Genomic DNA, 17,348 nt, shown 5'->3' on the forward strand with positions numbered 1-17,348 from the left:
TATAAGTTACATGTATAAATTGTACTTAAAGAAAAACACTATTTCTAAAATTTACAAACTACTAAAAAATAATGAAACGAGCTAGCTAATGGCAATTTGCATAACTGTGTATAACCAGGAAGCTTGAGTTCCCTTCAATTGACGCCATAGCGCATAATCGATAAAAGTAAAACCCATGAGTTATGCCTGGATTTTTGGGTGGTCCAAAGTTACACACGTTCAGTGAGATTTATTTTCTTATTACAATGAATTGGCCACTAAGAAACATTTAAATTATTTATTATAGGTAGAAATGTTCGGAAAGATGGTTCATGTTGTGGTTATTCTTGTACAGCAACACCTAGTAACGGCCGCGTTACAGTATTTCAGATCACAGAGATGGATGCCAGCTAGAGAAAATCACTGCTAACCAAAGATTAAACTTTTGTCAGTTGTGATCACGGATAATCTGGTTAGAGATAGCACACAATATCATTTCACAAACATTAAGGAAAGAGATTAGTGTAGCGTTTGACGTGTTCTCATCTGAGGAGGTATTAAGATGGATGAACGTACAGAATGCGGCTACCCAAGGGCCGATAGTACAGCTGTAATGAAATAGTCTTGCTCCCATGTACATACGTTCGAAGCTCCATTGACCCTTTAATTTGGTTTTATGCATAATAACGTAACGGCCCATTGTTGAAATATAATAAATAATAAGTAAATGCAAATGTCTTATACATGTACTTGATCAGATGGTTATCACATACTTTGCACTGTAATAGGAAAACAACGATAAAACTATAAAGAGCCTGATACCTCAGATAGATAAAAGATATTTCATTACTTTAAATTTTCGTTACGGATGAAAAAACTTTTTTATAATTTCAAATCATGAACTTCGTTTGAGATAATAAATGGGTTAAATCTTTTGTAAATAGATGGGCTTCTAAGATAGCAAAACTCATAAGATATTTAGTATTTGATAATAATGCTGTCAGATTTCAAACAAAACTAAATTTGTTTGTGGTAAATTAAACTGAAGATAATACTGTAACTACATACAAAATACTACATTCAAAATGTTTTTAAAAATACTTATACGAGTAAGAATAACTTTATTGGGAATTTAAATCATAATAAAATATACATTATATATTTTAGTAGTGCTATATACAGGAATTCTGAAATATTGAAAATTAGAAATGTGTGTTGAGTAAAAGATAAATCCTAATTCATTTTCCGTCTTTCTAGATATGTCGCATTTTTATTGTAATCGATACCGAGTTTTCTGTTAGTTTCACTCCTTCCCGAAAGTTGGCTACTCGTAACGTACATGCTAAGAGTAATCAGTATGTGGGAGATTAGCTACCTGCGCAATGATCGGTATACGGTGATCCGTGCAGGATGGGCAGGTACTATAAAGGTATTGTCAAATCAGGTCTTAGGCAGTGTGATCACCAGATTTTCGTTTTAGATAAAATCTAGGGATTCGGGCGTACTACAATGCATGGGCTAGTCGATGGTCTAGGTCAAGGTAGTCCCGTTTGGCGTACCTTGCACGCCAAACGCTTATTTCACTGCATATGTTGGCCTTTGAGAGCGTTACTACATAATGAGTGCAAGAAATTTTATAAGAAGGACAAAGTTGTCTAAGTTCTTTTTTGTTAACTTTCAAATTCAGTTTTTAAACTGTGCTCTTGTGTTCATATTTTAGGCTTTTAAATTAAAGACTAGGTTTAAACTTTGGAAGGAAAGTAACGACATAAAAGATGTATTCTATACGGTGGCACATATTGTATCTACAATTTGAGTTGGCAACCTTCCCAGTTAACTTTGGTTTTGGTTTATGCGATTACAGCAAAGCCTCGAGGGCTACCTGCCTAAAGAGAGGAATGCCTTCGTGAAGAACTTTCTAAGGGAAACTGGTTCGTATACATGTAACCTATGGGAAAAAACCCGAAAACGCCCATGGAGCCAGTCCGTTCGTGGGATTCGAACCTCAGACCGAACTGCCAGAGTTCAGCGATTTTACCACTCGGCCATTGGTGTGTCTCGCAGAGAGTTAAGGGTCAAGCAAATAGTATAACCCACAGCATTGGCCGGTGCAGTTCGTTATTGCGGTAGTTGAAGCCTTCTTAGAACAGGCTTTGTCTCAGATGCTCAGTGCAATTTTCGACGGAATACTGAAGACCGTCAGATTTGTGGTCAAGACAGCTGGAGAATTTGATTTGTTTCTAATAGGGCAGCGCAAAAGCAGGCACATATGCAGTTCGACCACAAGAGATGCGATCATGAACAAAAACATGCACGCGATGTTCGAATCAATTTTTTTTTTTTTTTCTTTTTTTCTTTTTTTCTTTTTTTTTTTTTTTTTGTGAAGTAGGGTAGACGGGCATTATTCGCGCCGAAGAGATGAGATGGAATTAGCTATTATAACCCTTTACCAGGGTTCTTTTCTGGCTAACACCCCTGTTGGGCAAATCGTAATCTTTTGGCGGAATGCCAGACAAGCTTGCAATAACGGTGGTCAAACAGTGTACTTGTATTCCGACACTATTCTTCAAGACGTGGTGAGATATGTCATGGAAGCTTTCCCGCATCGTCTTGAACACTGCATCCAAGTGGAAGAAGGACATTATTTTAGAAGTTCACTGATGCCGGTATTATGCACTGTAGTAAATGCGTACGCATATTCTGTTATTTCACAAACACATAAGTTACTACTAGTACTCAGCATATTTCCTTTAATATTTAAAAGTTGGTAGATACAATATGCGCCACGTTATAATGGTCTTGAAAGCAAGAAATCTGAAGAGAGAACAGAAAACACTAATAAAGGCATTAAATGATGAATACGAGTTACATTTCTCAAAATAAGTTTTTAGTAATTTGTTCTTTATATAAGAGAACAAGGGCTAAGCTTTTGAAAGTTCGTTAAAGAATTTGGTATTAACATATTATCCTGTCGATTGAGAAAGTTAGATGAATATGAAAGTTGGCGAAGATACCGCCAAAATTGCGCCAGTCGTTCCTGAGGAGTTCTGAAGGAACTGATACCTCCTTATTTAATAAACAATCAGTATTCGTCTCGTTTCGTTTTTGTGTCTCATTAAAAGACTTTCTTTCGCCAATTTCTACTACTATTTTATTAGTCTTCCGGTTTTATCGAAAATTCTTTTTAGGTTAGGTTAGGTTACTTAATTACGACAAAGCCTCGAGGGCTATCTGCCTAAGGGGGAGGGATGCCTTCGTGGAGAACTTTCTAATGGAAACTGGCTCGTATACACGTTACACATGCGGAAAACCACGAAAACACCCATGCAGCCAGCCCTTCGCGGGATTCGAACCTCGGACCGAACTACCAGTGTTCAGCGACTTTAAAATTCTTTTTAGAATTCTATGGGTAGAAACTTATCACAGGTAATTGTTTTAGTTTGTTACTGTTTTGTCGGACATAGTCAGCTGACCATTATCGTGTCCGTTAATATACACATAAGACATTGATCGTAAGACCTCATAACTTTGAAATTAATCTAATTCTTGCTGTTTTGTAGTCAGGAGGTCCCAAATTTTAATCCTTTCTTTCGAAATGCAAGAAAAAATGCAACAATAACAATCTATATCCTTGGTTCATAAAATCAAAAGGTGACTTATCAAAAATTAATCGAGATTACGTCAGATGTGTGTTGAGAGACCAGATATTATGAGTCTGCTATTACGTCAAGCGTTTCCATAATTGGACTAAATCACGCTGTTTGGTGACAGTTTCAAGGTCGACGAGATAATACGTAACTAACAAACATTTCCTACAAACACGAGTACTCAACATTAGATTATTACGGATGAAATCTGCGAATAACATTTAAAGACTGTAAAATAGGTGATTTCAAGCAAACAAAATTTACTTTAGGAATCAGTGCATTATTATTGATCAGCAAACTTTAAGTTAAACTCATCTTTTTAAGATAAAAAATATGCAAGCAATCAGTTTTTGTGATTGATAAGTCTCTAATAGGTTTTTAATTTAAGCAGCAAATGTAACTGAGACGTCTGAAGCTCACATTAACTTAGCATTCATTAAAATTTAAGTTATTGTTTTTAATCTCCAGTTTTATTAGCAGATTCCGTAAACCCCCTCTAAACTGAATGTAATGTTATTGAATAGCCTGGGAGGCTTTTGTGTGTGCTGAACTTAACTTATTACGTTATTATACGCTGCATCGTCATACATATATCACAGAATGCTCTTTTTTGTAACTTAAATGTAGGTAAAAGAATCAATGCCTAATTATGTCTTTTCAGAATCTGGAATCAGAATGAAAACATATGAAACAAACATAATGAAACTTTTGCAATACTAAGGTATTCTTTTGCAAAACTTAACCACAAGAAAGCATCTTTCATGCCTTACATGAATGTTAATTTACACATGTTGTCCGAAAATTAAATAATATTTTCACATACTAGAATAATAAATTAGATTGCATTAATGTTCACATTTTCGTTTTGGTACGTAACATTTAATTCAATTTCTAATAAAGTAAATGAAGTTACTGCTTATTTTTAAGGCATTCACATATACACAAAATATTATAATGTATATTAAAAATAATAATAAAGAATAATTGAAAATAAAATTCCTGTTGCATGTCTTTAACTAATTTATTATAAATGCAGCAATTCATTAAATTAAATTACTCTGTTAACAGCAAATAATTTACAATCTGGAGGCAAAGCTAACTGTACCGATTGAAAAATGTATTGTTCAAGAATATAATAAACTTAAGTAAAATATTCATTTTCTGTACTCTGCAGCTTTTCATTACAGTCCATAAGAAAAACTGCAAGACTTTACCAAGCCCGGTCATTTGTTTAATAGTTAATTTGTGTACCAATATTAATTATTTGTGTACACAAATAAATCTCTGTAATTGTACAATATGGATATTGTCAACGGTATCTGATGGCTTACTATAATTGTTTTTTTAAATTTTCATAAGTGTTCACTAACAGCTGAAGCTTCACTGACATTGTATAAATGACACGTTCATGAGCAAATCTACCGGAGCATTAAGACCTTTGTAAACAATTAGGTTATATCCACCAGAGCATTAAGTCTTCAAGTAAATAATCATGTTATAAATAAGTAAATAGTCAAGTTGGGAACTATGTATGTGTACACATATATGTGAAGCAGTTGTACAGTAGCATAGGAAAAACATTTATTTTAAATAATATTCGAATTCTACTATCTCGATTCATCATATTTGGTATCTCCCATATACTATAACAAGCACAGAGGAGGTTTTTGATATTCCTATATGCTTACGTTAGCATGTAAGAGGATCGCATGTTCACAAAAGCATAAAAATTATTTTAATAGTTATGCTAACCAACATTTCCTATTCTTACTGAAATTTTTACGTTGACAGTGTACGTGTTCAATATCTATCGAGACTCTTTCAGTAAGATACGAATGATTATATGCACTTAAAATGGAGTACTTGTTTCATAAGATACGATATGCGGTAAAAGATTGCATACGTAATAAAGCGGGGGAATATATTTACATATTTAAATATTTATCTACTTTAACACAGGCAATGTAATGTTCACTTTCTTTAAAACATAAACTTTATTAACTAAATGAATTAACACGTTACATAATTTACATTTGTTCAGTAAAACCATCAATATATTAGTTAAATAAACGACTTTAATACTTATTTGAATACATGATAATAGATTTACATTAAACAAATTTGGAATAAAATGTTAAAATGAGATTCTTGCATTTACAACTTGGCATAATGAAAACAATCTACAGAGAAAACATCAATATGCATAATAAAAATATCATTCGTACTTTGGTCCCGTGGTCGTACATTTCTGGAATACACCTAGTTCCAAGTGACAAAACACTAACCGAAATTCCTTCAGTTCAAGCAGTTTCATTTAATAAAGGGCTTTACGTCACAAAATATAGTTAGAAAAAGTATGAACAGCTAACATTACAGTCTAATGTCTTTGAATTCATAAATAATTAATTAATTTTCAATTAGTGCAATTATCAATAGTTTTCTAGTCCATTGATTGCAAGTAAAACATAATCCAAAACAATGCCTGCATTATTTTCGTCTAAAAATATAAAAAAGCGAAATGAGTAAATAAAATATGGTAACTAAATGACATTTTAGAATGGTGTACTTTTTTAGAGCTTGTACAAAGGAAAAAAACTTTAAAATTTGAGCTATTTCTCTCCTTTCCTTAAAATTACACATTCTTAAGATAGTATGTGTAAAACGTAATTACTGAAAAATGGAAATATTAGTTGCAATTTACTTACTATACACATGTGTAAAAAAAGAAAAATTATATGCATATATAAAAGATATTTGTTTATAATTCTAATGGATTTTTTCCCGCACAAAGCTCGCACAGTTACTTAATAGCTAGTTGATATTCAAATTTTTTAAATTTTAGCTCTTTACTTCATTTATTTCTTGTATGTACATATCAAATATATCTCTTTATATAGAACCTTCCATTGTCTCTCACAATGCATTAGAAAGACAGTTTTTGCAAAACAGATAAATGCAGTTTTATGCACAATACGTATTTGAAATGTCTTATTGATAAATCACATCGCTGGATTATCCTCGTGCACAGAGTTAACTCTCCATGCTGTAACCGGATTTCCATGTTTCCATCAGATACACAGAAGAATGGAATCGATAAAACATGACCAAAGGCAACAAGAGTCTAGAAATTAAACCCCAGGGAATAAGACCAAAAAACTGTAGCTGAAGTTGACTTGAAACATGATTGTGATCAGTGAATGATTCAGTAATCCACAGAACAAGATTAGTGAATGCAAGGAAAGTGACAATTTGCCTTCCTGGTCTGGAACCCTCATGTTTGCATTTTGCAGAGCAGCATTTTTGACCAACTTTGTGGAAGAAAATTGATTGTGCAAGAGACTGAATAATCATCAGGGCTCCATCAACGAATACAGCTAAAAATCTTGGATTGCTTATATGAGTGGCACCTACCACAAGAGAACAGATACCATGCACATATACAGCAAAAACTCCTATATTCTGTAGAACAATATGAAGGTTCTGCCTTCGGCTATAATCAGTACACATGCAGCTAACACGGCATATTCCAAGGAGTATTCCTAAGAAAGATAAGCCTAAAATGGCACAATGGACAGTGATCATAATGAAAAGTGTCTCCTCTTTGAGATTCTGGTTATTAGTAAGAACAAAAAAGAGAATGAGAACAACAATGCCTACGGCCAGCACAAGCAAACCTAAAAACAGACCTTTACTGGAACCTTTGCAATCAACTTTTCTTGTCTGCTTTTGTGTAACAACTGACTCCAATTCTTGTCGACGAGGAGACCAAGAATTTGATCTTCGTGTGATTCTTCGACGACGATGGTTGAAGCTTTCCCACAAGATGTAATTAACTGCGGCACCAATAAGACAATATTGAACAATGAAAGGTATTATGAAAGGCTGTGCTTTATCCCAGATAATGCCCATAGTCGTGTTCTGGTAGCACTGTCGAAGAGCGAGAATATCTTCTACCTTCTGTTCTTGTTCTAACCATACACAACTGGAAGATACTGGAAAAAAATTAAACTACATTAAAATAAGTTATAACATTCTATTTACATTTATAGTGCATGCTATTTAAACATGAGGGCCAGACCGCTTTCCGTAGAGCGCCTTTTGTAGCAGTTACAAAAAATAGATGTTACATTTGAAAATAGCTATATGTACTAAATACAATCATATTGACCAAATACTATATATATGTGAAATAATAAAAGCTCAAGGAAAAGCCGAAGCAGTGTCGATGCGTGCTTAGATCCATATTGAAAAAGAATTTTGATTGCATTGTATGCTAATAATGTTAACTTGGTAATAATATCTAAAGAACTTGGTAGTCGAAGTAGATTTAATTCCATTTTTATTTCCAATTGATATTTGTGGCCACAATCACTTGGCACTCTAGTCATGCCTTTCCACAGAAAATTTACATTTTTGATATTGTTGAGATAGAAAGCAAGCCAGCGAAATTACATCTTAGCAGAGTAGAGAGCAAAAGCTGAAGTGCGTAGTTATGCAAGATGGAAGCACGCGAAGAGAAAAATTTTGGTTTGCAATTTGATGATTGGCCATTAACGGTTACGTAAGATCGCATGATTAATTTGAATGATGCAGTTTAGATTAAAGCGCTATTTTTAGGACAGATAGATAAAGTTCCGAATTATTACGTCATCAGAACTGCGCAGGCCATAGAATGATCTAGAAATGACGCAATCCAGAGAAGTTATTGCGATTTTTAAAACAGAGGGGGAGTATTAAAGTTTTTCCGTTAGTTTAAATTATAATTTTAATTCACATATTTTTTAACTTACACACACACACACACACACACACATATATATAGTTATAACATACGCTACCTTTGTATTTTCCAAGTTTAATATTTTATAAATTTCACAGGAATTATAGATCCCACATATAATTTTTGAATTAAATTCTTTCTCAGATACAATAGTTTCTGGTATTAAATATGTGCTATAAAGTGTTTAATAATTTAAATTCCTAAATATAATTAAATACAAGTACTTACATGCAATAATTTTAATTCTATTCACTCAGCTAAATTACTCAATCTACAAGAAGAGTAAAAGAATTTTGTCACTATCCGGCTATATATTTCAAACCAGCCTATTAACCTTTCAGATTTTGTAGCTGTTTTGTCATGTTTATGTACAGATGAGTAACATGAATCAATTAGTTATTTTTAATTTTTTAAAAATATTTAGCAAGTTGCTTTTAGAAAAATAAGCAGTTTTACCTAAATATATGATACATTTTACTCACTGTTACTAGATTTCATATGAATTACATCTTATTCATATGCTATAACGCATTGAAAAAATGAAAACGCATGATATGAATTAAAAAATATCATATAAAGTTACTTTTTGATTAAAAATGTATTTTTTAAAATAAAAACTGTTTCACATCTCATTGCACAAACTGAACTTCCGAGCCAGAACTCTCATTTCAACTAGTATTCACTTCATTGCACGAACGGCTTAATATTTGCATAACTTTATAATTCAAACTCTTTTTTACTAAAAAATAGAGCTTATTCTTGAGTTTAACATAAAAATCAAGCATATCTGTACACAGAGACACTCTGTGTACAGATATTTGGCAATAAGTTAATGAAATATATAACAAATAGAGGGAAAACAATGAATAAGTATCATAGTATTAAAATATTACGTGCTAACTTCTACAGGTTCGTGATACAAAAGATGTGAAAATTATACAAGGTAACATATAAATGTTACTTAATACTGCATATTAATTACAAAATATCATACTTGAGCTCCCTCATTCATTGCTGAATTATTGTGAGTATTCACAAAAATCACGAAAGTGAATGTAGACGATTTTCCTGTAAATGGAAATTTTAAAGCCTAAATTTAAAAAATGTCATTTAATAACTGAGAATTATGAATCAGTTTTACTCTATGCAGATTTCAAAACTGTTGTCAGAAGAAAATTTATTTGATTTTGTTACGGTGCAGAGCAATTTTATGATAATAATTGAAGGCATACTATTTTATATGGATGAGCTGAAGTGAGGATATGCTTCACAGTTTTATTTAGCTATTTGAAGCCATGTCCAGGGATTTAATCTTTAAAATAGCTTTAGTAAAATACATAAATACGAGTAAGTAAACAAAAGAGCAAAAGAGAAAGAGAGAGGGAAAGAAGGAATAAGAAAAATATTTGGAAAAGTGAAGAAATAACAGTAAGTTTAAAGTAATTTTGATATGTGTGTGGTGGTAGTTGATGGAAGAAAGACTATAATATGTTGCCACCTGAACATTTACAGTACATGATGTTCAGTCTGTAACACAAGTTTACCTCATATCCTACATTACAGTCTAAGATAATTTACCACGAAAAAGTTAAGAAATTCTAATGTTACTCAAGTCACAGTCATGGGAAAAAGAAAGCGAATAATTACCATAGACTTCATGTCTTCCATCTGAGAAGAGAGCATGGGCTGTCATGTTGATGCCATCTGGTGGGAAACGGTCAGTAGAATTAATATTGGTATGAATTTCATCAAGCCAGCTTTTAGCTGTCTCCCAAACAATTAAACGCAACCATACAGCTATATTTGCTGCTACTAAATGCATCAAAACAATGTGTCGGCACCAACCTAAGTTTTGAATAGCTTTCTGAAAATAAAAATCAAATAGATATTTGAACATTCTCGTATAACATGGAATTTTATTCATGCTGCAAAATTTAATAAAATTACATTGATATTTTTGTAACAGATTGGTAAAAGAAACACAATAAATTTATAAGCAACTTACAAGTAATTAAGACACAATAACACGCTGAATAAATACTAATTCAGAAGTCAAACAACAAAAATCAGCGTTATATTTACAAAATTTTCACAGGACTAGTTTCGATGGTTTTACCGAATCACCATCTTCAGCTGCAAAACCGCAAATGAACCAGATAGGAAATAATGATTAGATAAGATAAGAAAGCCTGGACAAGAATAAGCACGTGGCGCCATCTGTTGGTGAAACCAGAACTAAAACATAATTTCTTTAAAGGCCGAAGGCAAATTTGGATTGGAATTAGGATCGTTAACTAGAACAGAAAGATTTTTATGAATGTGAAATGCCTCTAGAAAATCCAGTTCTCCAATGGAAGATGTTTTTTGAATAATTTTGGCAGCAGAAAAATTGAAAGTGTGGTTTTCGGACCAACAATGTTGAGCAACAGAAGACTTTTGTGTTTCCTTTTTTCTAACATATGCCTCATGTTCCTTGACGCGAAATTTTAAGGCTCTCTTAGTTTGGCCAATGTAAATTAAACCACACTGGCAAGGAATCCTATAAATACCCCAGGAATTCATATCCGGAATGGGGGTCTTTGAGTATGGAACTCGGAATTTTATTGATTGGGAGAATAAACGACCCGAAAGTTAAATTTGTGCAAAATATGTGCGACTTTATAGCTAATTGATGGAAATAATGTCATCAAAAAACATCTTCCATTGGAGAACTGGATTTTCTAGAGGTATTTCACATTCAAAAAAATCTTTCTGTTCTAGTTAACGATCCTAATTCCAATCCATCTTTACCTTAGGCCTTTAAAGAAATTATGTTTTAGTTCTGGTTTCATCAACAGCTGGCGCCACTTGCTTATTCTTGTCCAGGCTTTCTTATCTTATCTAATCATTATATCCTATCTCGTTCATTTGCGGTTTTGCAGCTGAGGATGGTGGTTCGGTAAAACCATCGAAACTAGTCCTGTGAAAATTTTGAAAATATAATGCTGATTTTTGTTGTTTGACTTCTGAATTAGTATTTGTTCGGCGTGTTGTTGTGTCTTAATTATAATAGTACTTTAAGCACAAGTGCATAAGCCGGTGGAAATCATTAAACAGTAAAGAAAAAATATAAAGACACTATTAACAAATAATTTTAAATGTTTCTGAAGTAAGACATTGCACTGTCATTAAAAATGCTTATGATGTAGGTTGCTACTGCTTTATCAGGGTGATATCACTACATGACATCTTTCTATTTTATCCCATTACATACAAATTTCACAGATTAGAGAGTTAAGATAATTTTTTTTCTTCTGAAGACCTTTCTTACACAGTCGCCTTTTGTTGCTGCTTTTGAAATTGTTGCAGTTCTTTCTCATTGAACTTTTTTTATGGTCTTCTCGGAAGTTTCCAAGGAAAACTAGCTCGTACACACGTTACAAATGGGAAAAACCTAATATCTAATATATGCTATCATCTAAGTGTAATTAAAAGGTATGAAGATTCAAATAGGTAAGATGAAAAGCGTGTGCGCACAGTTAAAATTTTCTAAGTAAGTTTATTTGAAAATTCAAAGGGGAAATAATCTAACTTTAATTAAGTTTTCTTGATAAAAACCCGAAACGTATTTTCACATTTTCTTAGCATTTAAAATAAATTATTTACACAGTGTTTGAAAAGCCGCAAATATTTTTGCCAGAAAATAAAATTATACTATTTTCAATGTGCGAACATATTTTATTAGAATGTATTTTAAAACTGAATCCTATGTAGAGTTGAACATGTAATGAAGAGTTGAACATAAAATGATGAGACTTCACTTTTTTTAAACTAGGGACTTTAAAACAGAAAAATAAAAATATATTGTTTTCCTACATATTTTCTAGATCTTACGCGTAGTTATACAAAAAGTATATGTTATATATAGAAGCTAGGCAATTTCTTCATGAGAAGCTTCTTCTTTTTTTTAGCTCAAAGGGGCAATTTGCCCAGAAGGGCTATTAATTTCGTTTTGGCATTTTGCGTCGGTTCACTTTTCAATTTCTTGCCTCTAAATATTAGAGCCTGCATTACATTTAAAGAAATTAAATAATGAAAAATTTGAATGAATGTATGTATGTTTCTCGCACTGTGAAAAAAACAATAGTACCTAGAGACATCAAATTTTGAATAACGTAGTCCTCCATTCGAATATGGGCATCTGGAAGCCCTAATTTGGAATTTGTTTTATTAACTATTTCATATTATGTCAAACATTAAATAATTTTTAAGCAAGAAACTCAACGAATTTAAAGCGAGTAATCGCAACACTGTAAGGAAAACAAAAACATTTTTATCTCCAGCACGAGAGACTTTGTATTGGAAATTCTAAAGATATGCTCTTTTAAATATTTTGCGATATTGCTGTTGAATTGAATTTTATGGTTTAAGTGCGAAGAATGTGATATATAATAAGTAAAGGTAATACACAAAACGTTAAAAAACGCCCCTTAGGGCGTAGTATAAAATCTGAACGCTTTCAGATTTTTGTTTCTTTTGTTTTTTTTTAATCTCTTAACAAGAAGAAATAAATCGTTAACTCAAAAGTACAATTCAATATATTGCTAAGTAATTTACGACTCTGAATGTAATAAAGATAAGAATGCTTTAAAATTTTATTGAAATCCATCTATCCCAGACTGGCTTCTTGTTTTCTCTCCTTGGCATTCCTTTGCGCTTTGTTTCTCTCATTGTAATCACAACGAATTCTTCTTACGTTCCTATTAGTCAGAAAATGACTAATTTGAACAATACCTTCCTTTATAAAGCAGAAGAATTCCAAGAAAATTAGGTATTTTTGACAGAGAATTCCAAGATTTTTTTTTTAAACACCAAGCTTTTAATTTATGTTAAGTTAAAAAAATACGAAACAAAAACATGTCGAAATATAGTTCTCCCATTAAAAGTTTTCCAATTCAAAAGATGAAGTCTTTTTTTTTTTCTGAATCACCCTCTTTCTTAAAGTATTTAGGACACCTTTTTTAAACCACATACATTTTCCCTCACAGCATTCAGCTGTGACGCAAAAGTAGCATAATATTCAAAGAACTTGTTTGTATGTCACAGCCTTTTAGCAATTTTTGAGATTTCAAATATTTTTTTTTGGCCACTCTTTCGCATATTGCTTGCAAACATTTGACTCGCTTGAATATAGTTCTGAAATCGAAAATATTTATCGTTCTGGATATCTTTGACTTGTAAATTCTAAAACTTACACAGTTATTGTTAATGGGTTTTACACTGTGGATCCAAATTTTAAACTATTACTTCCATCATTTTGTTCTTCATTTTTTCCATGAAAGAGGCCTTTTTATCGATAACAATCTGTGCACAACCCATGTTATTCAAGGACGGGGGAAAGCTTGAGAAATACTGAATACTCCAAGGCTGCTGGGATCAAAGATGACTAGCAGCGGTAAACAATTTTTTGGGGGGGGATTGCAACAATTGTTGACGAATTTATTATTATTACCACTCATTATTACTACTTTGCTATCCATTGCTGATTCATTCTCGCGTATAGATTTCATACTCTTGATCCTCTTAGAAAAAATTTTAAGACTTATTTAAAATATACAGTGTCACTGAAAAATGAGGTACCTGTTGCGTTAAGCACCTACAGATTTTTTTAAAATAGTCTACATTTTAAATTTTAAAATTCAAAAAGAAGATAGAGATTTTATTAAAAACGCATCCATAATATCATCTTAAATTTCTTATGTGCTTAGTATTACAATTGATCTTGATGTTGCTCTGAGACATAAATTTAAGTTACTGCAATGAAATAGCAATTCATTTCATTCTCAGAAGCATTCTTAAACATCGGGAGGAAGAATCATTACGGAACCCGAGATCGACACACATCTTAAGAGGGGATGGTCATGTATAATCATTTTTTTACCTTTATTTAATTGTTTATAAAATTAATATAACCTCTGAAGAATACATTTTTAATATTGTAAACCCAAAGTTGGAGCCCTAAAAGTCCTCAAGAAGTCACCAAATGCCACACGGAGTCAAAGCAGATCAAGAGAGTCCAGGACAGCTCGGAAACAGTAATTAACGGCTCAAACGGAAGATTTTGTAGAAGAGGAAAGCGTATTATAAGTCCCTATCATTGCAGATGTAGCGCTATGTTTAATTAATTATTATTTCAATAATACTTTTCCTATTGAAAACTTTAAACGTGTTTATCCCAAGACACATTGTTTCGCGCGTGGAGCAACCTAGTTGAAAAATTAATTGATTGATCGACTTCAGATTTCAACCAGATATTTTTTTTAACTTACAGACCATTAAAAATACTATTAATTAATAGTAACTATAGTTTATAATAAATTATTTGTAAAAAAATAATACAAATAATAAATGGATTTTTTAAAAATGTTCTGAATTTTTAATCTTGGATTTTTTTCCTTAAATTCAATTTCAAGATCTGAACAAGATCTTTTAGCTAAAAACGTTTTATTTTTGGACTTCGGGTAATTAAAACGACTTACAGCATGCTGCACCGTGCACACTAACACACACACACACACAATTCTTTTATAACATGAATTATTATATTTCGATGTTCTTCACCAAAATGTAATAGCCATTTTTGTTTTTTAATTAAATAAATTTATAAAAACACACCTGTTTACAAAGCCCTCCCAGCCCCCCCCCCTTAAACTGGCGTTTGTATGAACAGACTTGGCCGCTGCTGTTTTACAGAATGAGTGAGCAGCTCTAATGTAGAAAACAAAGAACAGTGACTGTCAGTTCTGCCAGAAATTTCATTATTCTTAAAATTTTTTGTTAATTGCTACTGACTGGACTGAGCAGACTGAAGGAACTAAAAACAGATTCAGGTATCAGGTATTTTTAAATTCAGGAGCTAACTTCAAATTTTTAAGGTTAGAAACGAATTCGTAATGAATTAACTCGAATCATTCAGACTGCAGTTATTCTCTTAATCACTTGCTTGAAATGTATAATCTAACACATTATTTTTACATTTAAGTTTATTTTTGTATGGCCATCCTTCTCTCTCTCTCTCTCTTTTTTTTTTTTTTTTGATTCAACCAAAGCACGGGTCATCCGCACAAAGCAAATGTGATCGTCTTTCATTTTCACAGAATACTTTAGTCTATCACAGTATGTTTTTTCATCACTAAAGTGACTTGTCTTCATTTTTCACTACCTACACTGTCAAATAGCCAAAACAATTTTTTAGCAACTTGAAATCTCTTGAAAAAGTGTGACATAAAATGATGATGGAAAAAAAAAACTACTGTTTTTTTTCTGTTCTTTTAGTTTCTCTCCCTGCCGCACTGGAGGATGGTAATGGCTAGAAAACGTTATAGATATATCGCAAATGGAAAGATAATAATACACTATTCACATATATTTTCCCCCATATGATTCAGCTTGACGTACTTTGCAAGTTTCCGATACTTGAAAGGTAACTTTTCTTTGATACTGATGCTGCTTAGAATATTGAGCTTGATGTTGTTTACAAACATTCTGGCATCTGAAGTTGTAGAGTATACTAAATGTTTCGTATTGGGAGACATGAGTTATCAACTGTGTCTTCGCTGGGATTTGAAGCATGGATTTCCGATTTACTAGTAGGAAGTATTAAATACGAGACACCGCGCTGGGGAACGCGATAGTTCCTTTTATTCACCCCCTTAAATGGAGGTTGGGGTGAGGCATGAAACCCAGCTGACTAAATCTTAGTAGTAATAAAATGTGCTTCTCCGCATTTCACTTCAGGCACCACTGTAGAGCCTTTCGGAAGGGAAAACGTAATAGATCGTGCTTCACCAGGAACTGAACCACGGTTCATTAACTTGTTAATTGGATGTGCTAACCACTTACACCAGAAGAACATTCACATCTGAATGAGATAATTTCTCACAAGGTATTGTGTAAAGACATGCACTAAACACAAAGCGCATTTTTAAAGCAAAAGTGAAGAATATAGATGGTCCTGTATAGAAAGGATGCCTCAATGTAAATGTAGTAAATACATGTGTTAAAATCTTCTTGATGTATAAGAAGAATTAAAGAACATTGTAAAGGTAGATTTACTACAAAAATTGTGAGAAAATTTTTTATAAATGTAAAATACAAAAGTGAAAATGCAAGTGCATCGAAACCGATATGCAATAAGTTATTTCGAATTCAGTAAGATTCTAAACATTTAAAATAATCAAGATTTTTTTTAATAAATGATAAAAATGTAGAACTGAAATAAAGTTCGAACCAAATATATTTATAAAGAGAATTATTTTTAAATGAAATTGATGATTCTTTTATTTTAATTAAAATATATTTGTATAATAATTTATGAAATGCTTTGAAAATCAGAAATGAAAGCTATGTTATTTTTGCTTGCAGTTAATTAAAAATAAGGGAAAGAAAACTAAAAATCAATTACGTATTATTAGACAGATTCATATTTCTTTAATTATAAGTAATTTTAAAGTTCAAGATCCTATGCCACGTCGAATGGCAACATCTGAACACTAACAATTCGCCTCTGGGAATAAAAGGTAAAGGTTTTATGTCTGGCGAAAATATTTTTGCTGTGTAATATAAATTATAAATACTCGTTAGCGTTGTGTTACTCAACTGAAATGCAGTAATATGACTAAATTTGATAAGCATATGATTATTTTGTGAAGAGATGTCTTTTTAATTATAGAATATATGAAATTAGTTCATATGAATCAAATAATGGTTTCAATTTTATATATATTGCAATTTCAATGAAAACATTATTACACTGGGTAATGGCCGCGTGGATAAGACCACTTAACACTGGTAACACTGGTAATTTGTCCCTGACTTGGTTCTGAAATGGTTTGCTTGCATGCGATTTTTCTTCCCCTTGCGTAACGGAATTAAGAACCGTTTTCCCATTAAAAGTCATTAAC

The 17,348-nt window shown here is 32.2% G+C and overlaps 1 protein-coding gene across 2 annotated transcripts in view; it reads right to left on the reverse strand.

The window, feature by feature from the left end:
• Nucleotides 1–5,601: 5,601 nt before the first annotated feature.
• Nucleotides 5,602–17,348, reverse strand: part of LOC118187443 (proton channel OtopLc-like) — an 87,917-nt gene continuing 76,170 nt past the window's right edge. For both annotated transcript variants that reach the window (XM_035357667.2, XM_035357666.2), the window contains exons 6-7: nucleotides 10,054–10,270; nucleotides 5,602–7,618 (exon numbers count right to left, since the gene is read on the reverse strand). In XM_035357667.2, the coding sequence (XP_035213558.1) occupies nucleotides 6,657–7,618; nucleotides 10,054–10,270 (1,179 nt within the window). In that variant the 3' untranslated portion in view covers nucleotides 5,602–6,656. The remainder of the gene's footprint in view (nucleotides 7,619–10,053; nucleotides 10,271–17,348) is intronic.

This window comes from Stegodyphus dumicola, chromosome X2 (genome assembly GCF_044657685.1).
Source record: "Stegodyphus dumicola isolate Sdum_Otavi_A_Nest chromosome X2, ASM4465768v1".
Lineage (NCBI taxonomy): Eukaryota > Metazoa > Arthropoda > Arachnida > Araneae > Eresidae > Stegodyphus > Stegodyphus dumicola.